Here is a 27010-nt window from a genome sequence, read left to right as displayed (position 1 = left end):
GGAGAAAAAAGAAGATGGCTTTCGCAAGGTTATTTTTAATTATTTTAGTTATCATACTCACGAGTCTTGTATTTATCGGAGAATATCCTCCTCGTGTGTTTTCTTTATTTTTACGAATACTTGTACTTGTTGTTTATCCATTACTTTGTATTGCAATATTCATTAACTAATAAAATGCATCGTGATTTTTAGTACCACCATGGCAAACTTGACAAAGCTCGAATTCATCGCTCTTGACATTACTGGGAAAAATTATATGCCATGGACTCTCGATGTAGAAATGCATCTTGAGTCATTAGGTCTAAATGAGACCATAAAAGAAAATGGCATATGCACATCACAAGAAAAGGCAAGAGCCATGATATTTTTGCGTCGACATCTCGACGATGGATTAAAATGTGAATATATGACTGAAAAAGATCCCATGGCTTTATGGAAGGGATTAAAAGAAAGATTCGAACATATAAGGGAAGTTATACTTCCGATCGCTAGGGATGAATGGAATACGTTAAGATTCCAAGACTTTAAAAAAGTCAGCGATTACAACTCGGCGATGTATAGAATAATCTCGCAGTTGAAATTTTGTGGGCACGAGATTACAGAATTGGAAAAGCTTGAGAAAACATTTTCCACTTTTCACGCATCGAATATAACTCTACAACAACAATATAGAGTGCGTGGATTTTTGAGATATTCTGAACTTATCGCCTGTCTCCTTGTGGCGGAAAAGAATAACGAGCTATTAATGAGAAATCATCAGGCACGACCTACTGGTTCAACGGCATTTCCTGAAGCAAATGTCGTAAGCAAAAATGAATTTAAATCTGGCAACCAAAATCAAAGTTATAGACAAGATTTTGGTCGAGGACGAAATCGAGGTCGTGGTCGTGGACGTGGTCGGGGACGTGGAAATAGTCGTGGTCGTGGACGCGGCCGTGGTTTTGAAAATAATCGAGATAGTTACTTCAATAACTCATCTCAAAGGAACGTCCCAAATCATCCACCGAAAAGGCATCAAGAGAACATGAGTGTAAATGAAAATCACTCAAAAAAGATTTGAAAGTTCTTGTTTCAGATGTGGTACTCCAGGACATTGGTCTCGTATTTGTCGAGCCCCTGAGCACCTTTGCAAACTTTATAAAGAATCAATAAAGGGGAAAGAAAAGGAGACCAACTTCGCTGAAAACAGTGAACCTTTGAGTAATTCAACTCATTTTGATGCTGGAGATTTTCTGATTGATTTCTCAGACAATGATCAATTTGCGGGTGGAATAAATATGTAAAACATTTTATTTTTCATGTAATTGTATGATAATATTTTATCGTGTGTTATATTTTGGCATATGTATTGTATTGTATTTTTATAAATGTATTGTCAGTAATTTTATTTCATTGCATATTTTTTTGAAGTTCAAATATGGAAAATACTATGAACAAAGATGAAGTTTGCATACCTGATAGTGGTACAACGCACACTATCCTCCGAGATAAAAGATATTTCTTGGAACTAAAACCAACAAAAACAATGGTGAATACAATATCAGGTCCTGTAGACTTGATTAAAGGTTGTGGTAAAGCACAATTTTTGTTACCTAATGGTACAAAATTTTTGATCAATGATGTTTTATATTCACCACAATCGAAAAGAAATTTGTTGAGTTTTAATGATATATATTCCCATGGGTATGATACTCAAACAATGAATGAAGGGAATGAGAAATATATGTGTCTTACCACATATAAATCAGGAAAGAAATATGTAGTTGAAAAACTAGCAATGCTACCTACTGGATTGCATTATACATATATAAGTCCAATTGAATCAAACATGGTAGTTGATAATTCTTCAATACTGATCAATTGGCATGATCGATTAGGACATCCTGGTTCAACAATGATGCGAAGAATTATAGAAAATACACATGGTCATCCATTGAAAGACCAGAAGATCTTTCAGAATAATAAGTTTCAATGTAAAGCATGTTCTCTCGGAAAACTTATTATAAGACCATCACCAACCAAAATCCAAACTGAATCACCAATGTTTCTTGAACGTATTCAGGGTGATATTTGTGGACCAATCCATCCACCATGTGGACCATTCAGATACTTTATGGTATTGATTGATGCCTCCAGCAGATGGTCACATGTATGTTTATTGTCAACTCGAAATGTTGCATTTGCAAGATTACTTGCTCAAATAATAAAATTGAGGAATCAATTTCCCGATTATACAATCAAGAAAATTAGACTTGATAATGCTGGTGAATTTACTTCCCAGACTTTCAATGATTATTGTATGTCTATGGGAATCATTGTTGAGCATCCTGTTGCTCATGTACATACACAGAATGGATTGGCTGAATCATTGATTAAACGTCTGCAAATGATTGCTAGACCAATGATTATGAAAACAAAGCTCCCTATTTCTATATGGGGACATGCAATTTTACATGCTGCTGCATTAATTCGTATCAGACCAAGTGCATATCATAAATACTCCCCATTGCAGCTTGCATTTGGTAAAGAACCAGACATTTCTCATCTGAGAATTTTTTGATGTATGGTGTATGTGCCTATTGCACCACCACAACGAAAGAAAATGGGACCTCAGAGAAAGGTTGGAATTTATATCGGTTATGATAGTCCATCAATCATTCGATATCTTGAACCTCAGACAGGCGACGTGTTCACAGCACGTTTTGCTGATTGTCATTTTAATGAGGAAATCTTCCCAATGTTAGGGGGAGAACAGAAACATACCGAAACGGAAATTACGTGGTATGTATCATCATTGTTACATATGGATCCAAGAACAAAACAATGTGAAAATGATGTACAACAAATTGTACACTTGCAAAGAATAGCAAATCAAATACCAGATGCATTTGCAGACACAAAAGGGGTAACTAAATCATATATACATGCTGCAAATGCACCTGCTCGAATTGAAATTCCAAAGAAACAAATTGAAAATACTCATGATGTCATTAAACGCCTGAAGCGTGGAAGGCCAGTCGGTTCCAAGGATAAAAATCCTCGAAAAAGAAAATTCATAGAGAAACACGATGATCACAAAATAGAGAATGATGTTCCTGAAGAAACACATGATGATCACAAAATAGATAATGATGTTCCTGAAGAAACACATGATGATGAAAATGTTCTGTCAGAACCACAAACTGACGAGAATCGTGAAATATCTATCAATTACATTAATACTGGAAAAATATGGAACCGAAAAGATATAGAAGAAATTGATGATATATTTTCTTATAATGTGGCAATCGACATCATAAATGATAATGAAGATCATGAACCAAAATCTTTTGGTGAATGTAAAAATCGGCAGGATTGGATAAAATGGAAAGATGCCATCCAGGTTGAATTGGATTCGCTAAATAAACGTAATGTTTTTGGACCTATAGTCCTTACACCTGAAGGTGTAAAACCTGTTGGATACAAATGGGTTTTTATTCGAAAGCGAAATGAGAAAAATGAAATAGTAAGATATAAAGCTCGACTTGTTGCACAAGGTTTTTCTCAAAGGCCTGGAATTGATTATGAAGAAACGTATTCTCCCGTGATGGATGCAATTACCTTTCGGTATTTGATTAGCTTGGCGGTATCTGAAAATTTAGAAATGCGTCTTATGGATGTTGTTACAGCTTACTTATATGGATCACTTGATAGTAATATATATATGAAAATCCCTGAAGGATTTAAGATGCCTGAAGCACAAAGTTCAAAACCCAGGGAATGTTATTCTGTGAAATTACAAAGATCATTATATGGGTTAAAGCAATCAGGTCGAATGTGGTATAATCGACTAAGTGATCATTTGATGAAAAAGGGATATGTAAATAATTCAATATGCCCTTGTGTTTTCATTAAGAAAACAACATCCGGATGCGTAATTATTGATGTATATGTTGATGATTTAAACATCATTGGAACGAATAAGGAAATTCAAGAAGTTGTGTCATACTTGAAGGAAAGAATTTGAAATGAAGGATCTTGGAAAAACCAAGTATTGTCTGGGTTTACAAATTGAACAAAAAGAATGTGGAATGTTTGTTCACCAGACAAATTATACAGAAAAGATCCTTAAACGTTTTAATATGGATAAAGCAAATGCTTTAAGTACTCCAATGGTTGTTAGATCATTAAACATAGAAAAGGATCCATTCCGTCCATGTGAAGATGATGAAGATATTCTTGGTCCAGAAGTACCATATCTAAGTGCCATCGGTGCCCTTATGTACCTTACAAATTGTACAAGGCCTGATATATCTTTTGCCGTAAATCTGTTGGCAAGATTTAGCACATATCCAACAAAGAGACACTGGAACGGAATTAAACATATATTCCGTTATCTACGAGGAACGACAGACTTGGGACTTTTGTATTCAAAAGATGCTAATTCAAGTATGATTGGTTATGCTGATGTTGGATACTTATCTGATCCACACAAGGCACGTTCCCAAACTGGATATGTATTTACTCGTGGAGGCACTGCAATTTCTTGGCGTTCACTAGAAACAAACGCTCGTAACTACTTCATCAAATCATGCTGAGATTATTGCACTACATGAAGCAAGTCGTGAATGTGTGTGGTTAAAATCAATGACCCAACATATCCAAATCTCATGCAATTTCTCGACGCCCACTTAACGAGTGTTCGTGACGCAAGTGACGCCTCGCAAATTAATTGTATATTTCTACGTAGATCCGTTTACCAGCCAGGTGAGCTCATTTACGGGCCAAGTGAACAAGTTACTAACCAGTCGAATCTCGCGTACGCATTCTACGCGATTCATTTATTTTAGCTGCGTCACACATAATAATACTCGATTAGAAATTTTTTAAAAATATATATATAATATTTGAATCAAGAAGTTTCTCTCAAATAGGACTTAACTATCATCGAGATACTGTAGCTTTTGGTTTTATTGATTATGTGGTTTACATCTATTAAAAAAATAGAAATCGATCGTACATTTTTATAAATAAAGTAAATTAAAAACATAGTTTCATTAATGTTTTTAGGCCAAGTACTCTTATATCCAAACTCATCTGATATCCATAATTAATCCTTTATGGACCTCTAAAAAAGTTGGGAAAAAAAAAAGAGAGAAGAAGTTCAAGGTATTAATCAAAAATAATTTTTTTCTTTTCCAGAAAAAAATTAATACCTTTCTTTTTAAAAAAAATAATTTTCACCAATACATACTCGATCTTGGCGTCGGTTTATTTTCCAAAAGAGTTGACCTAAATATTGTCGCTTATTTAGACTTTACACGGTCTGAAAATTTTTTCTCTTCGTCCCCAATAAACCTAGCCTAGATTACGTTTGGGCTTTAATTAATATTAGGCTCATGAGCCAAAATATTTTGGGCTGAAATATTATCGTGGGTTCTTGCCAATAACTGGGTTAATAAGCCCACAACATTCTATGAGTAACTAGAGCTAGAGCACCAGCTGCATCAGTCCCTTTAAGGCACTGACATCATACGTATCGAGTCGTTCACGAGATTTTGGAGTCGGTTCAAAAAATATTTGATTTGTATTCGAGTTTATCAAATCCAAATTCAAACATGTTCAAAGTTTTTCCTAACCAAACTCAAGGTAAAATTATTTTGTTTAATAGTTTGTAAGCCGCTCGCGAATTTTAGTATTTTATTAATATAATATAATTCAATGTTAAATAAATAAATTTTGAGATTTTCGAGTAATTATATTAGAATAATAATTCAAATTGTTCATGCAGATGTTCGAATATTTCGAGCCGAACTCGAGCTTTTATTCAAACCGAATTCGAGCAAAAAAATTTAAATTTTTCGAAATTCGAATCGAGATCGAACTCGAATATAACTAATTCGTACTTTCAAATTTTCGTCATAATCATCTTGATTCGGTTCATTGACACCCTAATTTTACCCGGACTCATCAATCAAAAATTTTTGTACTAACCTTTTAGAAAAACCTTCACACTACATTTTCATTTTAAAAAAAATATTATACAATGTGAGTTTGGAAACATAAATACTAGCTTAAAAAAACATTTAAATAAGTTCGATTTTTTAAAAAAAAAAACATGATTGATTTCAATATATAGATAAATATTGGAAAGAGTTTTTTTTTTAAATCAGAAACATAAACAAAAAATTCAGAAATTATAGCTTCTAAAAAAACTTTTATAAGTGTTTTTTAAAACAAATTTTATAATCAAACATATTTTCTGTAAGAACGTTTTCTATCTAACGAGCTCGTAGACTCCGCTGTCTTCTTTTCCCACCGTGAATCAAAATCACAACAGAAAATCAAAATCAAAACTTTACCAAACAGTAAATCCATTTAATTTCAAGATTGCTAGATTCACAAACAATCGAGTCTTTGGAATTTGTACCATTCGATCTATGGACATTGAATCCAATCTAAAAATACTTTCATACATAAAAAATAGTTATACTTTATCGTATAATTATTAAATAATAATATTTATTCAATTTCATAGTGTAATACCACACATCGCACCAGTCTTTTTTTTTTGTACAAACGTAATAAAAAATTATGAATTAAATCAACTTAATCCATAATAAATCGGAGTTTTAAATTCAATTATGAAATCGTGATGTGTGTCAGAAATGGAATGAAGGTATACATACACACGTGATGTGAGGAAATCTTGAGAGCCAAGTAGATCAGCCAAGATCATGAATCAAACAAACATTACATTTGGAATTAGTTGTTCAACTATACAAAACACAATGAAGCCTTCCTTGTCACCATCTCCAACATTTGCCAAGCTGAATTTCGAGGGATTTCTTTCCCCAAAAAGCTCTTTCTTTTGGTAAAGATTTCCACACCCCACCGGCAAACACAAGAAGATACCAGTCCACTCTGAATCTTCTCCTCCATAAAATTACTTCCTTTCATGTTTCATGTATTTATATGAATGACGTGTGAATTTTTTAAATTTTCAAGTCACTCATCTATGTACATGAAACAACTTGATGCAACACATTTTTTGGAATATACTATCTGACCGCATCGTAGTAAGATCGCCCTAAAGCCCAACTCAACCCATCATCCTTCGAAGTTAAGATTATGTCTCACCTCTTTGCCGGCGAAAAAAATCCACATAAGCAGGAGTGAAATTTGAAGAACCAAAACTTTATTAGAAGCCATTATCAAACTCGACCTGGAAGCGTGCACTATGCTGTCTAGGCTTTGGATTAGAAGAATTGGCAAGCCCCCGAAGCAGTTTCACAACATCCGCAGTGTCATCAAGATAATATTTAGCCTTGCTTGGTTTCTGCCCAACAGTGCAAGCAAATATTTCTGGAGCTACAGGAAGGGTTGGATTAGAAACTGTGCTTAGTATGCTCTCGAACATATCTTCATCCGATCTATCATCACCAATACACATCACGAAATTTGGAGCTTTGCCATCATTAACCATCATGGAGATCACCTTCTCCGCAACCAAACCTTTGGTCACTCCCTGCAAATCAAGAATAGTTAGTTAAATCATGTGTGAACCTGACTGGACAATTTTTATCGTGAGAAGCAAGGGACAGGGGTGTCATACTTGTGGTTTTACTTCGACAATATGCTGTCCCCTCCGAACAACAACTGGCTCGTTTGCAAGAACATTTTCCAAGTGCACCAAAAGTTCCTTGGCTTGGCAGGATCCGAAGTCAGGATCTGCATCCTGGTGGTGCCACACCAATGCACTCTCTTTAATTTCCATATAAGATCCATCAGTTGCTTCTGTGTATTGTTTCATAATTGGCTCGACTATCCTTTTCCAATCAAGATCAGAAGCTAAAGCTTCCCAATCAGAGGTGCTGCTTGACCTAAATAAAGAATAAATTGACCTTCAATTCGTTGAAAAAAGGCAGGCATTGAAAAGATCAGAAATGAATCTACAAAAGTGAATTCCAAAAACTATCTGAAAATATACCTTATAAAATATCCATGTTCAGCAGCAAGTCCCAATTTCTCACATGGGGCAAGCCAATCACTGAGTGATGCCCTGCCTCTCCCGCTAACGATAAACACCGTGTTATTTGGATCATTACACAGAGCATCAAGCACAGTCACCACATCAGGAGTGGGAGATTTGACTATGGAGGATTGAGGAACAACGGTACCATCATAGTCCAGGAATATCGCCCTTCTACTAGTCCTTTTATATGCCAAAACTATGTGATCCACGGATAACTTCCTAAAACTAGGGGAAAGTGAAATAACTCTGAAACTGAGACCTAATCCAATACCCCAGCAACGCTTATCATAATGATCCTTGCACGCTCTCTCCAAATCCTGTATGAAACTACGAGCCCAATAAGCTATATCATGAGAACTAACGTAACGGAAGTGTTTCTCATGCCGCAGTTGCTTTTCTGCATCGGGAATGGTAATTGCCATGTTCAGAGCCTCGGCCACGGCATCGATATCCCATGGATTCACCCTAATTGCTCCACTCAGAGAAGGTGAACATCCAACAAACTCTGACACAACAAGCATGCTTGTCCTAGGAGAATCTGTTTTCGCACCCATTGCTTCATCCATACCAGAAGAACCCTGCCTGCAGACTACATACTTGTAAGGGACCAAGTTCATACCATCCCTAACAGCATTAACTATGCAACATTCCGCCATAGCATAATAAGCACTCTTCTCACTGCGCGAAACATGACGATCGATCAAAATTACGGGTGCATAACCAGGGTAGCCAAAAACCTCATTTATTCTTTTTACAGTAGAGTAAGTTTCCTTTTTGGCTTCCTGAACATCTTTCCCAGAGCTCCTAGCAGGATTCACTATTTGAATCAAAACTAGTTTTCCTTGAAACTCCCGATGCTGCTGCAGGAGTAGTTCAAAAGCAAGCAACTTAAGACTGATGCCTTTGAATATATCCATGTCATCTACACCAAGAATCAACTTCTTGTCCCGGAACTGCTCTCTGATCTCTTTGACTTTGTTACATGTAGAAGGTAAATTCAGCACAGATTCCAGCCTACCCATGTGTATACCTACTGGGAGGATTTTTATATACACTGTGCGGCCAAAATAATCAAGTCCAATGTGGCCTCTCTTAGATTCATAGTCCAAGCCTAGCATTCTACCACAACATGAGAGGAAGTGACGGGCATAGTCAAATGTATGAAAACCAATTAAATCAGAATTTAGTAATCCTTTCAGAATTTCATCTCTAACAGGCAATGTTCTATATATCTCTGACGAAGGAAATGGACTGTGAAGAAAAAACCCAAGCTTGATTCTATTGTAACGCTTCCTTAGAAATGTAGGTAGCACCATGAGATGATAATCATGAATCCAGATGAAATCATCTTCGGGATTGACTACTTCCATGACCTTGTCAGCAAAGCTCTTATTTGCAGACACGTAGGCCTGCCACAGCTGTCTGTCAAAGCGATCTCCATGATCTGGGCACATAGGTAGCATGTAGTGGAATAGAGGCCAGAGTTGTTGCTTACAGAAACCATGGTAGAATTTTCTATGGATATCTTGCGGAAGAAAAGTGGGCACACAGTTGAAATCGTCTAGAAGCCTTTGTGCAATTTCCTCCTGCTCTTTGGTTTCTATTTCAACTTTGAGAGATCCCACATATATAACCTCAGTATCGCGGGTAAATCCATCTTTCAATTGTAACAAAAGAGAATCCTCATCCAAACTAAAACTCCATTTACCAGTCCCGTTGTCCTTCTGAGCATGCAAAGGTAACATGTTTGCCACTATAATTTTCCTCTCGCGGCAAACAGATGATGTGCTGTCTGACTCCGCGTCACTGTTCCCATTACCGTCAGATATGACACCAGGAAGAGTCATTACCCTTGGAAGACCTCTAGGAGTTTGAGGAACATTCAGTAATTCTTCAGAAGCCAAGTCGAAGAAATTCCCACACGACCTTGAAGCCATCACAGCAATAGATATGCCGATGTAACTTCAACTTTTCAGATCCTGATTTCCAAGAAACTGCTTTACAAGACTTGGAATAAGTGATCTCAATAGAAACATCCACAAGCCTGCAAAAATAGAAAATTCAGGTACACAATTTTATTCAAGGGCAGCACCTTCATCATTTCGCACAGATACGTTTATTCCAACTAATAATCATGTGAGTATATGCAAGCAATCAAACAGATCAGCAAAAACGGAAATGACCACGGCAGTAAATAAAATTAAACGGAACAGCAACTTACATACCCACAGCCATCACTTTCATGAATGTATGTATACCAAATCATCTTCATTTTCATATGCAAATGCCAGGTGAGTCCAAAATCGACCAGGAAGTAAATAGATAACTCGCAGAAAACAGTTTTTGAACAATTAAGAATGTGAACTACGCCAGCTACGTGGTGAACTCTACAAAATCTTCCTTATAGCAAAAACACGACTACTGCAACGGAATATACGTGCTGTCGACGAAGTAGAAGAACAACAATCGACACACCTTCCAGCACAATCAGCGTGCAGAATCATAGCAAATGATTGCAGCAAAGAATTTCAAATCTCGCCAAAACATAAAACGATTATGAGTCGATAGAATACGATGCAGAATCGCGAGATTTACCATAAACACAACTTTAGCAACAGCTACAAAAGTAACAACACTTAATGATAAAGTGAGCATGTAGAAAATACAACTTTCATCTATAAACTTTTAATCTTTCAACCGAAGCTTAAAATCCAGTGAAAAAAAAAAGAAGGAAAAATTAACAAAGATTTAAAACGAAAAAAAATTAAAATAAAATCAAACAAGTTACTTCAATTCTCCGTCATAAATGCTTTAAACAAAAAGAAAAAAAAAGAAACTCCGGACAAACCTATCCTCCATCACCGCACTCTTGTTCCTCATCCCGATTGATTCACACATGAAACCGAAAAACAGAGTGAAAGTACTTACATGCGATCCGAATACTCGTCAGCACGGAAGAAACGTTTCTCAATTGCTTTCCTCGGAGAGTTTTCGAGAGAGAGAGAGAGAATGAAAATGAGGAATTTGTACAGATGGATATGGTTTCCTAGAGAGAGAGTCAGATTTTATGCTTTTGGATGGAAAAGGATAGAGATAATTAATGCGAATGGGATAAACCAAATGTACAAGCACCCCAAGCGAACCGTACAAGAGCGTGAAATTATAGGAATATTTAAATACAAAATAAAGAGAAATGAGGTGGAAATTTGGTGGGAAAGAAGAGGATAGAGACGAGGCGGAGCTTAACTGTGGTTCATTAATATCAACTAACCGCAGTTTAGGGTTTTCACTTTCGAGTTTTTTCTGCCACGTCTCCCCTTCTAGATTAGCCCCCGCGGTTGTAGTATATTAACCATTTTGCCATTTTAAACTATAATATAATAATTTATATTTTATTTAATGAAGAGTTAATTTGTTTTTTTAAAAAATGTTATATTACTTTTGTTTTTTTTTTGTGTAGTTCAGATAATTAGATAATCAAAATTCTAACAATCTTATGGGAAGGGCCACTTCCTCCTTTTGTTATTTATGTTGAAATTTTTCCAAATATGAAAAAGCCATAGTTCACATAATAATAATAATATTAGATTTTTTCTGATACATTTTTATTTTTTATTTATATTTGTGAGATATGTTGATCTTGTTCATAACTACAGTGAAAAGTAATATTTTTGACATAAAAATAACAATTTCTCATAAATTAGATCGGATCGAATATCAATATCACGAAATTATCTTGTCATAGGGACTCATAAGAATTTTTGTATAGTAATAAATGTAAATTTAACCATTAATGAGGATGCTTTAAGGGCATAATTGCAATCCCTACCAGCTAGAAAATGACTTGATGGGCCAAGTAATAAAGATTATTATCCTTCATTATACACATTGTTTTTTTATTGAAAAAGGTGTGGAAGTAGTCCTTTCGTGAATATTTTAATTGGATAATAATTTAGGTCAGATTTAGTTAAGCAAATCAACAGTACCTCCAATTTTATTTTATTTTTTTTTTATCAAAATCCAAGAAAATGAGACTGGCTTGTAGTTCAATGGTCTCTGGTTCTTCTCCTTGGGTTCGATCTCTTCCCCGCGTATGTTATAATTTTAAAAAAAAAGCTCCAAGAAAAGAAGAAAATAAGAAATGACCACAAAATCCATTTTTCCCCACAATCAAAGATTTCGTTTTGCATTGTTTTTTTATTTTTAAATCAAATGACTATAGCTGATTGAAATGTCGATCAATTGAGAAATTTATTTTATCAAATAAGCTGCTTTAAAAACTAGTACCCAAACGAAAAACAGCTCGATTATTTTTTCGGGGGCTCGTAATTGTGTGAGTAGGTCTCATGTGAACGATCTCACGAATCTTTATCTATGAGACGAGTCAATCATGCCGATATTCACAATAAAAAGTAATACTCTTAGCATAAAAAAATAATATTTTTTCATGTATGACCCAAATAAGATATCTGTCTCACAAAATACGACCCATGAGACCATCTCACACAAGTTTTTGTCTAATTGCGTCAACAATGTAAAAGTTATCCCTCCAATGAGGGGAGCTCCTTGTACGCGGCGTAGCATAAGGTCTAGCTGCTGCTGGTTGACTGAGTCACCATGATTTACTTCCTCTCACAATCCTGTCGGTCCAGGAGTGAGGGGCGCCTAAAGTAAGCGATTTCACCTTTTGGAGCAACAATGTAAAAGTTATAAATAACATAAATCCCTAAAAATATTAATATGTTAATATATTATTACATCAATTTTATTGGATAGATCTCCAACTCGCCAATATATGAAAAATATTATTTTTTTTATATTTAAGCTATTATTTTTCATTGTTGATTGATCTGAGTCGACTTATCTCATCGATATAAATATGAAGTTATTTTCTCAAGAAACATACTTTCATTTTTAACATATTATATTGTGAACTAAATTTTATTTCGGTGTTGATTTGTATTTAAGTTTCATTTATGACTCTATTATACTAAGCTATGTGCAATGTTTCACCCTTTTATTTTCTAAAAAAATTATTAAAAATTTGCATGTGAAACATTTACGAAATATAATAGTTTAGTTCTTCAAATATAAATAAAAAAATTATTCCTCCATGTTAGCTAGCTGGTTAGTGACTATTGTAAATTGTCGTGTAGAGTTCTATCAATATATATATTTTTGTCGCTTCTGAGTAATAAAAAAAAACAGAAGAAGAAAGTATATTATCTTGTATAATTAAATAAATTAAATGTTGTCTTTAAGAATAAATTAAATATATTGTTGCACACGCACGTACATCCGGATAATATAAATAAAGAGAGTAAAATATATATTTATTTGGTGTGTGTGTGAAGTGATAAGATGGACAACAAATTTATAATATTACAGAATATATAATAATTTCAAAAATCCTATTTATTAAAATCCCTAACTTTTTTATAGGTTGATAATTTTTTTTTATTTGTAAAAATATCATCTCCTATCATTTTAATTTCATAAATTGGTATTTTTAATTAAATATAAAAAAAATTGCTTTTAATTTTTTTTTTCTAAGGTTCATGCATAACATACGTAGCCCAATGAAATGACCATCTAATTTTTAAGGAGTTTTTAAAAAATCTATTTTTATGTCGTGTGTAGATAAGATCGATGTGCAAGGTAGTGCAGGGAAACACATTCGATTCAAAATTCTTAAAATAGATTCGAAAAATATAATATTACTGAAACAATTGGAGAAATACCTGATTTGTAGTAATAATCTATTTCTATTTTTTTTAAAAAAAAAAAAAGAGATTGGCGTCGACCCATAAATCTTGCTATGTTTTGATAACTTAATTAATATTTTTTTGACGAGTTAGTCTCTCGTGAGACAATCTCACGAATTTTTATTTATGAGACGGGTCAATCTTACCGATACTCACAATAAAAAGTAATAATCTTAGCATAAAAATTAATATTTTTTCATGGATACTCATATAAGATATTCGACCCACGAAATTGGTCTATGAGATCGTCTTACAAGAATTTTTGTGTTTTTTGACATACAGACGCTTTAACTTTGTTTGATACATAGTAGTATCATTCATTACAAGGGGAAGAAATAAAAAAAACTTTGCTAGAGAATGGACCATAACATTAGTTGTTCTCCTAACATGAAAAACTATATTATAACTAGAGCAAATATCATTGGCTCGGAACTGCTTGCACTACAAATAATAGTGAATCGGATGTAATAAATAATTTCTGGAGGCCTTTGTCCTGTATTATCTCGAGGCCTTCTCGGATTGCTGACAATTCGCCGATGAATATAGATCCAGGTTTCGGCAGTAGTGGCCTACTAGACCCTCGTGATTGCGGATTACTCCCTCGATACCACATTGACTTCCCGATTCTGAAGACCTAGCATCCACATCTAATATTAAGTGATCAACCGACTTCACTTGACACCGCTTTGAAAAAAATAAATGAGGCAAATGACGTTTAATCAGGTAATATTTCCAACCGTTTCTATAATTTTCTATTAGACATGATGCACTTCTTGATGAAATTTTCAATTCACGACTCTCAGTGTCGTGCTGAAACCGACATCTCTCATTTCAGATCAACCATGATAGACAAACGAATATATATAATCGAGATAAAAGTAATTACGTTTTGAAAAAAGAAATGAAATTATTATTAAATCGAGTCATTGCTCCTTGTGCATAGCCACGCCATGTGCTCTGATTTATGATTATGAAGAAAATGTAAATTGTTTAATGCTATCCGCTCACGTTATTCATGCATACATTTCTCTTTACCGAATTATTAATTAACATTTATTAATTAAATGATTGATGTGCATTTAGATATTTAATATTTCTAAATTTTAGGAGTAAAAGCATTAATTTTTTCTAATGTTCTTTTGGGAAGTAGGCGCGCTTGTACAACAATGATTATTAAATTAGATCTTAAACCGAGTCAAAATGATTATTAAAACAACTTAAAATTTTAACGATAAATATTTGACTATTAATCTATCCTTATTTAATCCACTCAACCAAATACACCCTAAGTGTTGATGTTTATCATCTTCAATTTTTAGATTATTTTTAATTGAATATGTTTTTAATATAAATACAGGAGGAATATATATATACATATATATTTCCTTCCGGCACTTAAAAATAACTTTTATATTTTGGATTTACCTCCTTAGGATAAATTGTTGATTATGTCAGCTGCAAGTAACAATATCAAGAGAAAATTGTAATTTTGTCGAACATCTATTCGTAATGTTATTGCTCTATGTTGTCAAAATTAGGTTTCAATTATGTAATTTTCAATTTTTGGTCATTTTAGTTTTTTTCTCCATCAGACTGTTGACTGTGGAGCTATACACTCATGAGCATCTTGTCATAGTCGAATCAGCAACATAGCAGTAAAAAATGGCTAAGGCTTCAAAAATACAAAAAATAAAAGACTAAAACTGAAACCTAACAACATAAAATATCAAATCATAAATAGATAAATATGCATGACCCAGATTACATATAAAATTTTATTTTTTTAAAAAAATAAATAAATATCCTGTATTCTCTGTATTCTCTGTTTTTAATAATTCACCTAATTCTTATTTCATGCGTAGTTTTACTTATTATTTTGGCCACGATCTATACTATATTATAGTTGTTATAGCTATTGATTTAAGTTAACAATAGTGTATTTGACTTTATTATTTTTGTATTTTTATTATCCTGGTTGACAATTTGGCTTAATTAATTTCATTATTTTTTTCCACATATTTTACTGTCCATGTTAATATATCTATTTTAGTTTAGCTAAATTTATGTAGTCAACTGCCTGTTCAATCGAAAATGTCGCATACATGTAGAATCAAACACTAGTTTATTCGTTGACATTTTTTTGAACCATAAACTTTACAAAAAAAAGTCATTATTCAAAATGAATTTTAGCAAAAGTCAGATTTCAATCTTTGCGTCGCTCTGAATCTCTAAAACCATATTCGGTTCCGTTCTCAGTCGTGAATCATGCCGACGCAACCGCCGTTACCGACATGGGAGTCAACTAGTATGTGAGTTTGGCCGAGGTAACAAACAGGAGCTCGGATTGATTTTGAATTGTTTGAGCAATATCTCCAACAACTTTAGGGTTTTAATGTCTTTGCCTTCCAACTACTTGAGCTCAAGGGGGAAAAACTACTTCAGCTCAGATAATATTTTATTTTTAAAATCATATTTGAATTATTTTTTTCTTGTTAAATTTATTGTAAATTACATTACGATAACAACAAAATCCATAAAGGTAATTTTATCAGTTTTTAATCTAATTTGAACCTCAAATTCATTTCGACCAATAGTCAAAAATTCGAATTTGGTTGTAAATAAATGGAGACCCAGACTCCGTAATGTTGAGCATCCCTAATCTCACTTACGAAACCAACGATTTACACCAAGAATAAAACTCACTCGATCATCCAAACAAATGTGTGTAACTATTACATGTTAGAGTTGACAATTTAAATAATATCAATACAATATAATTTGTTGACAACTCCGAAATGTTAAGATCGGAACTTGGATCTAATCAACCCCAAAAACTATTTCAAGAGGGGAGAATTGTCCAAATTCATATATGTAACTCTCAAGTATTTTATCCAACTGATGTGCCCATGAATGAACATTTGGAGCGTGATGTTTATAAATGATCAATTTATGGGCAGAACAGGTGGCCCAATTATGGGCAGTCCAACACATAACGGTGGAACCTGGGCTCTGATACCATGTTAAAATTAGAATTTGGATCTAATTTAACCCCAAAAGTTAGCTCAATGGCATTGTCCAAGTTCATATATGCAACCTCCAGGTATTTTATCCAATCGATGTGGGACAACTATACTGTCCCATCATGCCCAGTAATGAACATGTGGCCTAACTATATGCAGTCTAACACATAACGATGTAACATGTGCTATGATATCATATTAAGATTGAGACTTGGACCTAAGTTTACCTCAAAAGCTAGCTCAAGGGAGGAGGATTGCTCAATTCCATATATAAATTTTAGATATTTTATCCAACCGATGTAAGACAATTAACATAATACTTTCTTTTTCCTCTACATGATTCTCGTCAGATATTATTTATCGTTGGTATTATTTTATATTTTGCATTATAATAAGAAAAAAAATACTCGGAGTTAGTATTTTAAATATGTATAAGTTAGTGAAGTGGAAAATTTTTATCAATGATCATGATCGAATATTTTATTATACGAGTTTGCCATACATGATTTTGTTGAGAGTCGTGTTTGAATATAATGTAACCACTAGGGAAAATGTATTTTCAAAAAATCATAAAAATTTAATCAAAGATTATGGCACTTTTTATGTCACCTTATTTAAGTAACGAGGTTATCAGAACGTTAGTCGGAAGAGAGAAATATTTAAGAGAGAACTCGATTGTATTAATGAATGTACCTCGACAAGCGTGATGAAAACCTTCGATAAGAATCTTCCTGTAAAAATCGATTACTTAAATAAAAAGCCAAAATTATTAATTAAAAATCATCCACGATGAATATAATAATAGTACACGCAAAACTACAAAAAAAATTCCCCTAAAAAATACAAAAGTTATATCAATATTATTATATATTTAAATGAAACTTCCTTATACAACATATTTCCAATATATACAAAATATTTTTTTATAAAATAAATCAATATAATTTATTGTCAAAAATTTGTTTAATATAGTTTCAATTTGGATAGTAAATTTGGAATAACCATTTCTATGCATACGAGACAACAAAATACACACAGAAAGGACCACCCGAAGTCCGTCGGCAGAACCTTGATCATTCAATCAAAATAATTAAAAATAAATAAATTAATTAAATTGCCTAAAAAAAATTAAATAAAAAGTGGCATTCCTGTAAATAATTCCATAAACAGACCCTAGTTGGCTTCACGGTGCTTAAAGTCGATAATTATCATTTCTGCGACAAGCACGACCCGACATTTGACTCACAATATCTATTTTCCTCGTCCCAACACGTGGGGCCCGCAGACCATCCAACCAACCACATATCGACACGTCAAGAAGCAAGTGGAGCAACATGAAGGCCATCAGCCAATCATATATCTCCACGACTGCAATTCTTAATGTCGGCGCACGTGCCCCAGTACGTGAAATGTGTGGTGGGCCCAACTTTATCCAAAAGCAGCGTATTTAGCGGCAGATTAGGGAAAAGATAGCGTGTGGACTTATGAAAGTGGGAATGTGAAGGAATTGGGCTTCGTCCCTATCCACAACCAAGCCCGGGCCCACATTTCTTATCTTTTTTATTTTAAATCCGAATGTTCCGAAGGCATCTTTTAAGTCAAGCAGCCTCCCCTTGTATGGTTGTATACATCTTTCCCACCTTATTCAGCAATAAAAAGAACATTCGCGTTTATTACTTGTATTATTGAAGATCTTAAATTTAGATTAAATTCAATCATAAAAATATTTTTTTAACTAAAAATAATTTTACATATCATCGCTCGAATCGTCTTTTTGTTCAATTCATAATATATGATGCTTTATGTATATTTACTTTTGATTCAACGATAAGAGCTTGGATGGAGAAATCAGAAGACATGAATACAAATTGGAAATATTTTTTCTCGATAATCGGTTAAATTAGTCTTAATCAACGTGTTTTATGGCATATTAGTATTTATAGTTTTATCAAAGTATAATTAAATTCTTGATTACTAATGAGTTTCTAGAGGTAAATGAAATATAATCTGTTTTCTTAAAATATATGGAGCATATTGTATTTAGATGGAATTACAATTAGCATCATTTGTCAATTTTCCAAATAAATATTTTTTTACTTATAAAATGGGTGATTATTTCTTGCTTAATGATATGATAACCAATGAAAGAAACTAATTATCGTAATCTTAATTTTAGGCAAATACTTGTGTGAAGCGGTCTTACGGATAATATTTTGTCATACAAAATTTCTTGTTTGGGTCATCCATGAAAAGTATTACTTTTTATGCTAAAAGTATTATTTTTTATTGTGAATATCGATAGTGTTGATCCGTCTTACCAATAAAGATTCGTGAGATCGTTTCAGATATTTTAGTTTTATGTTATTTTTATAAATGAAATGACTTGTTTTTATTGGTTAGCTAAAGCCTAAAATGTGGTTTGGGCAAAGAGTGGGCAGGCATAAGTCCCATCTACCAACGTGATATTGGCAATTTCAACTTGGAAGATTTGGTTGGTTGAAATTTCAAATTTTGGATTTGATCTTTCGATATGTGTGTGTGTGTTTATATATATATATATATATATATATATATATATATATATATATATATATATATATATAAGTATTTATATTATAAATATATTGGACCGGACCGCTTTTATTGACTTTTATTGACTGTAAATTGCCTGGCATTTCGTCCATAGCATTAAATTCAAGCTTGGGGATATTATCTGCCAGCTTTTTATAATTTTGGAACTGGATAATTTGAAATATGCTGAGAAAAAATTGACAAAATCTTATCTTATATATTGTGATTGTAACAGGCAATGTAGGACACTCATTGTACTCGTGATGTCTTGATATAAGTTTGTAATATATTTTTTATCGTGAAACTTTTAGTGAAACATGCTATAATTTATAATTCATTGGCTATATTTAGTTATTAGATAACACAAAAATTTAGAAAAACTATTCCACGAGTCAGTTTTGTTAGACGAATATCATATTTCATATATATATATGAAAAACACCACATTTTGTGACAAAAGTGTTACTTTTCACACTATATATGGATCTGACCGAACGATCTTACATATATATATTCATGAGATCGTCTAACATGAAGCCTATTTTTATATAAATATCTAAATTTTTTTGTTGTTGAAGGTAATCAATCACTCTACATAGGAAAATAGAGATTTTATTTTGAGTCAAATTATAGTTAAATATCTAACTCAAAATATCGTCTTAAAACTCGAGATCTTATGGTATTTTTTTTTAAAAAAATAAAAATAAATAGTAATATCATAATTAACCATCTTCGGCAAATCCGGTGCTCACGCCTAAATTGAAGAAATAAAAGACATTGAACTGAAATATCTTTCAACAATAAATGAATATTAATTTGCGTCAAGTTTTGAGTATATAATTGATATGCGTAAAAATAACACCCAAAAATCACGAATTTTTTTTTCTTGAAAATGAAAAATAACGCAATTAAAGTCAACGTGTAGAACTCGAGATAAATTTGTCACCGAACTTTTTTAAAAAAAGGGAAATCATGACCCATTTTTTGGGATTATATATTATGAAAATATTGTTTTTTTTAAAGTAAATTTACAACATGCAGAGGATTTCTCCTATATTTCGTTCCACTGCTTTACCACAAATGGTAGGGTTCTAAAACCAAATAACCATTTATTCAATACATAATATGATATAATATAAAATAAAATCGTTGAAAATTTTAACATGCTTAGCCTCCAACAAAAAAACTATTTATTCCCATACGTTTGACTTTGCATTCAGATAATTGCGTTTTTATATCTTATTATGTATTACTTTATGGAAACGTTTGCCTACATATGTAAAATTATTTCTCATTTAGAAAACATTTGACCTGTCTTTAGAAAATAGAGTACAAAGAAACATGGGATTCTGAGTAGATGTAGCCCAATCCCATGTTTGTGCAACATGTTCAACTTTAGGCCGATAACCAACGTAAGCCCATTAGATTGCAAAATGATGTTTGGTTAGAGCATGAGAGTTATTGAAGTAAATTTAGTTTCTTGTCATATTATTGAATTAATGACAAAAACATGTGTGAGTGTGAGACGGATATCTTATTTAGGTCATCCATGAAAAAATATTACTTTTAATGCTAAAAATATTACTTTTTATTGTGAATATCGGTAGGGTTGACCGGTCTCAAAAATAAAAATTCGTGAGACCGTCACAAGAGACCTACTCTGAATTAATTATATTGTATTGAGGAATTGAGGGAAAATTTGTAAAATAACTTCGATCAACTATTTAATTAAGAAAATGATCTTCTCATGTGTATTTAATGAGGATGTCATATTTTTAATTAAATATTTTTTTTTTGTTTTTTGTTTTTTATTATTTTTTTTTTTGGAAATGAGAATGTCATTTATCAAATGTTGTCCTCACAATCGTGGGAAATGAAATTACATAAGATATCTGGAGGGTGAATCTTAATAAAAGAATTTGCATAGGATATGGCCGCTCAAGCAAGAGTATGAGCCACCAAATTTGCTTGTCTTCTAACATGTTGAATTTTGAATGGAGGATGTGCATCGAGAAATTTACGGCAACTGGAGATAATTGAGCCAAACTATGTGTTGTCAACATTCTTTGAGGTGATCACATTTACCACCGTCTTTGAGTCGGTTTCAAAAATAATGTCATGGAGTTCAAGAGAGGTTGTCCATGCGATAACATCAAGGAGGGCAAGTGCTCATGCCTCCTTAACTTCAAACACGCCGTAGTTCACACTTGTTTTGCTCACCATGAATTCCTCTGTCGAGTCTCGTACCACAGCACCGAAGCCAACAGCTTGATGTTCGTGAAACAATGCCGTATCGACACGCACTTCACATATGGATCAGGAGGTTTCGATCATCGATCATCCGCATCCCGACGAGAACTTGAGGCTTGTCTTTTTGTAGAGTTCTTTTGTGCTTGAGTCCAATTCCATAGCATATCATAGCCGAGTGAAACACTGGTTTGCCGAAGTCCAGACACACCGCTCCATAGTTTCTCATTTCGATAGCTCCATATGCTCCATAATGAAGCCAAGAGAATTGTTTGTGCAGCCTTGGGGGATATATTCAGACTTTCAAATATCCAATTTGAGAATGATACAACTTCTCTAACACAATTCGTCACTAGGCGACCAAGCTTTGCAATTTTCCAACAATCCTTTGTATATGGGCAATCAATGAATACAAGCTTTTCCAAACCCGATTACCGATGTTAAAAAACAAAATACCCTATTGATGGTCCTTTCCCCGCCAATTAATCACTATGCATGCATAAAAAGTATTCCTCTATAGTGAGATATATTGCAATGAAGTATGTACTTTAGACAACCTATCGCCAATTTTTTCTTAGTATAAACACCGTAAATTCTATAGCCATTTTCTATAAATTTACAAAAAAATTGAAAGCATTCTCTAAACCATCAAAATTATATATTATACACCATTCCCACTTCTAACGTTGAGGCATGAGGTACACTCAATGCATACGTAGATGCTCTACTGTTTCTCCTCAAGAACTCATACCCAAAATTTATAGCCATCTTCTTCATCAAACTTGAACCTTGCTTTGTTCTGACGTATGAATGTCCCATGATGTAAGCTGTACCGGCTTCTCTCGCTTCATCAAACCACAAAGCTCTTCATGAGCGTCTCTATCCATCTTTGGACTTCCGGCCAGGATGGCAAACTTGACTTGTTTCCTAGGCTTAACGGGTGGTGGGGATTGCGTTTCCCTGAGTTCTGATGTGCTAGCTTTTTCGGGATTAGCCCCATTTCCCTCGTGTAGCTGAATCAAGTCTACGTGACTTGAAGGTGTTCCAACTACAACCATTTTCTCATTTTGCTTCCTAGAATCTTTGTCTGTTTCATTCAAATTCCCCTTCCCAGTTCGTATGTACTCTGCTATAGAACACACAAGATCGTTCTCGAATTGTATGTCGTCTTTATGAGCATCGCGATAACCATATCGGACAATGCATCTATACATACGGTACTCTCTTGGTCCAATACGCCCCACAAGAAACCGTTCTTCATGCTTCACGTGGGGAATAGGGATGGATTTGACACACAGAAAAACTAGCACCTGGTGGAAAGCCGGGAGATTGGTGACAAAATGGGAGAAGATAGCTGGTATTCCAGATACGAGTTCTGTGTGTATTATGCCAATGCCTTTAACCCGTACGATGCCCAGACTCGGGCCCAACTCAAGTAGCCAATCAACAGATACTTTATTTTGAACATCATACTCGTACTTCTTAAGCGTACCATAGTGCCAGACACACATCACTGTCATGAAGACGAATGAAATGGCAACCGGTACCCATGCTCCTTCAAGAAACTTGACAAGAGATGCACATAAATATAAGCCCTCGAGTGTCCCAAAGAACAAGATGAAGCAAACTGCGAGAACGACACTTTGGTGCCAGCATATCACAATAACGAGAGACATCAAACACGTTGTGACCAACATGACGGTGATAACTGCCAAACCTTCATTAAGAAAAACATGAAAGTTTAGTTGGATTAAGAACCATGGATCTTGAGGAAACATAAAAGATCCACCTGAAGCGTTGCCTAATCTCTTGATGTCTCTAAAACCGAGAGTAACGGCTAAACATAGCAGCATGAAGATCCAGTTGACCTCAGGAATATATATCTGGCCATGGATTTTTGAGGATGTGTGCACTATTTTAACTTTAGGGAAGCACCCAAAGGCAGAGCACTGTTTTATGATGGAAAAAGTTCCAGTAATAATGGCTTGGCTTCCAACTACTGCAGCAAGTATAGCAATCACCAGCACTGGCCATCTGAGTTTGTCTGACAAAATAACACAAGATATATTTAGCGACGGCAAATACCAATGTTCTTTGAATTTAACAAGCAACGGTAGAAGGAATATACCAGGTACAGAAACATAAAATCCAATTTGATAATCATTTTCGATTACATGGTGCTTAGAGAGATAAGCAGCTTGCCCCATGTATGCAAGGACTAGAGATGGATAAACAACGGAGGCAAAGGCTATCTGCAAAATTCATGACTCAGTCTGTTAGATAAAATAATATTAAAGTCGATGGCTCATGGAAGTTTCAATTGAAACACTTCCCTTCAGAATTTTGATAACAAATAATAAACCTCTACCTTGTGTTTAAAAACCGCTAAAGCATCGAAGAAAGAATATGGCAAGAACGGAGAGTTCAAGCAAGTTAGGGGCACAAAGTTGAGCACCTCAACTTGTAATCAAATATGATCCAACGATTGATGGTGAGATCAAGTATTATACCTTGATTGACGACTGGGAAAAGTGCCCAAGATCAGCAAACATTGCTTCCGAACCTGGAATAATTAAAATTAGAGATTCGTCCAGAAGAAAAAAAGACTATGATCTACTATGTTATGTGCTTTTCCTTGCCTGTTACGCAAAGTAGGATTCCTCCCAATGACATCCAACCCCCTCTTTGGGTTTTCTTTAGAAATGTGTACATATAGCGTGGTGACAGAGCTTGATAAACATGAGGATTCCAGTGGATAATATTGTAAATACCAATACAGCTGATGCACAAAAGCCATGTTATGACCACAGGTGCGAACAGGAATCCAACCCTGTGAGTGCCATAATGTTGAAGGGCAAACAATGCTATTAGTACCGCACAAGCAACTGGGATTTCCACGTCTGCAAGATTATTGCATTTCAGGTAGCAGAGGAATTGAGTCAACAGGTCTTTTAAGATTACGTAATAATGTATTACACGAATGAGATAAATTAAAAAACGTACTGAATAATGTAAGAAAACATCTAGAAAGAAAGAGCAAATTATGTAAATACGTATAGTTCATACTGATCTTGATGTATTTCTAAAAATTCAACCTTCTTTAGACACTGCTACCATTAAAGTCATGTTTTTGCGCATTATCTCAGTTCACATCTCATACGTGATACGCCCCATTTAGTGAAATTAGATACTGAACTAAATAAATTAGATATCTGAATGGAGATTACTATATCACTTCCAACAAACACACTTAAAGCTAATAATTCTCATAACTTAATTTATGTTATATACACTGAAGTAAGGTAAAAGTTGCTAGTTTCTGCCATAAAATGGGGAAAAAAATTCTATCCAATGCATGGATTTATTCAGCTATGCTTTGGAAAACTTTACTTGAAATTAAAAATATAGCAAATTTCTGGAATTTTTTTAAAAGTAATCAGAATCAGTCAAGCAAGGGCGAAATTTGGAGTATCTCACATTTGTGGTGCTCTCTTTCCATTGCAAGTCCTAGACCAGAAACTGCAGAAAAAACTGCACAGCAGGCAGCAAAGCTCATTTCAATCAAAGTTGGAAAAACTCACAAATGCTAAACAATTTTTACAAAAATTCAAGCCGGGCTAGAGATATACCCGAAACAGCCGGAGTCAAAATTCCATCCCCGATCACCATACAAGCACCGAGAAGAGAGAACACAAGCAAAAATCTCTGCAAAACTCTGCTTTTTTCAAGAAAAGACTTGAGCCTTGCCCCAAAAGTTGAAGGTGCAGGGCACAAAATATCCTTCTTGTAACTAGACAAATCTTCATCCGCAGACTGGAAACTAGGCAATGGATTCACATTCGCATGCCTGCATAAAAGTGAATATAATGCAAATGTGCCTCCTTCACCGTTATCATCAGCTCTCAGCACAATGAACACATATTTCAACAGTGGAATCAAAGTTAGTGTCCAAAATACGAAAGACAGAACCCCAAAGATTTCTTCATTGGTCTCAGAATGTTCAATATCTTCGGCAAAAGTATTCTTATACACATACAATGGCGAAGTACTCAAATCCCCATACACAACACCTAAACTCTGATAAGCCAGCGTCAACATTGTTCTCCAAGATTCTTTCTGCAGTCCTCCAATAGCAAAAGTAAATAAGATAAAGGAAAAACAAAGAAGATAAGAAAGAAATCATTCAAGAATAAAAGAACTGTATGGAGAAAAAAAAACTCACCTTTACACGATTCTGATAAATCCCACTTTCAGGATCCATTGAAAATGCCCTCAGAACCCCAAGGAAACCATTACGGCTACAAATTTTAGAATTTAAAAGCGACCCATCTGCCAAACGACCCATACAAGTAAAGAAGTGTGAAGAAAATGCATACTGACTCACCCACCAAATTATATATACCTAGAAATGAAAAATTTTATTACGACGGTACCTCAAAAATGTGACACACAAAGCAGTTCAACAACCTCCAGAGGAAGAGTAAGCAGACAAAAGGAGTTCAAATATTCTGATGTTAAAACGAAAAGAGAGTTTAATTTTTATTTCCACACAGTCACACGAGGAAAGTTAGTAGACTCTGGAATTAAAACTGGTGTCGGAAACACTTCATAAAACTCTGGAATTTCTTCAAGTTTCAGTTTTTCAATAATTTCTTGAATGTTTGTTGCCTTTTTAAAGTTAGATGACATCTTTTTAGTTTTAAATTTTTAAACACCACCTCTCGCACTATTCCACTTCTCTTTTGTATGCACGTCGTGCTCTGAAATCTTGGAAACCGTGGGGATTAAATTAATCGTTTAAAAATCAATAGTTATTTTTAGTGGATTTACAACAAGTTGGATTTTTTAAATTATCATTGGTAAAAGTTTTAGAAAATACAATATGAAGAGTTGCCGTCTTCCGACTTGACTAATTAAAGTTTATAACATAGCTCAAGAAATGGTATCTGTGTGCCTAATTCCCTATAATTTATTAATCACAGGGACAAAATAATATTTATTTTATAACTGAAAAAAACCAAAAAAGTATACAGTTTTCATCGTCATAAAAAATTTCTAATTACTATGGATCACTTAGATTCTGTCGACATTTGTTGATATCCTAGTTTCAATCATAAGAATTCAGGAATTTGAATATTATACCATCATTTTCTTAGATTCTCTTAATTCCTTACATAATATATTCACGACCTCCTAACTTGTAGGAAAAAAAAAACACACACAAATGTATATATAAATAGAATGAGTCTCATGTGAGACCGTCTCACAGATTATGATCCGTGAGACGGTCTCACACCTACCCATATTCACAATAAAAAATAATACTCTTAGCATGAAAAGTAATATTTTTTTATGGGTGACCCAAATAATATATCTGTCTCACAAATACGACC

The 27010-nt window shown here is 33.9% G+C and overlaps 1 protein-coding gene and 1 pseudogene across 3 annotated transcripts; both read right to left on the bottom strand.

Moving 5' to 3' along the window:
- Positions 1-6700: 6700 nt before the first annotated feature.
- Positions 6701-11139, bottom strand: LOC140817530 (probable alpha,alpha-trehalose-phosphate synthase [UDP-forming] 9). 3 transcript variants are annotated; one of them, XM_073177260.1, is made up of 4 exons: positions 10863-11139; positions 7970-10058; positions 7595-7862; positions 6701-7507 (listed from the first exon to the last, which is right to left on the bottom strand). In XM_073177260.1, exons 2-4 carry the CDS (start codon positions 9949-9951, stop codon positions 7181-7183), a joined length of 2577 nt encoding a protein of 858 aa, XP_073033361.1. In that variant the 5' UTR covers positions 9952-10058; positions 10863-11139; the 3' UTR covers positions 6701-7180. The 3 variants fall into 3 exon arrangements, with proteins under 3 accessions (XP_073033361.1, XP_073033360.1, XP_073033363.1); XM_073177259.1 differs by having other exon boundaries at positions 10943-11138; XM_073177262.1 differs by lacking the exon at positions 10863-11139 and adding an exon at positions 10240-10842.
- An 11013-nt stretch (positions 11140-22152) lies between these two features.
- On the bottom strand, positions 22153-26356 carry LOC140816748 (potassium transporter 6-like; annotated as a pseudogene).
- Positions 26357-27010: the final 654 nt, after the last annotated feature.

This window comes from Primulina eburnea, chromosome 16, assembly GCF_022965805.1.
Source record: "Primulina eburnea isolate SZY01 chromosome 16, ASM2296580v1, whole genome shotgun sequence".
Lineage (NCBI taxonomy): Eukaryota > Viridiplantae > Streptophyta > Magnoliopsida > Lamiales > Gesneriaceae > Primulina > Primulina eburnea.
Note: the sequence above shows the minus strand (reverse complement) of the source record. Positions and strands in the feature narration are given on the sequence as shown.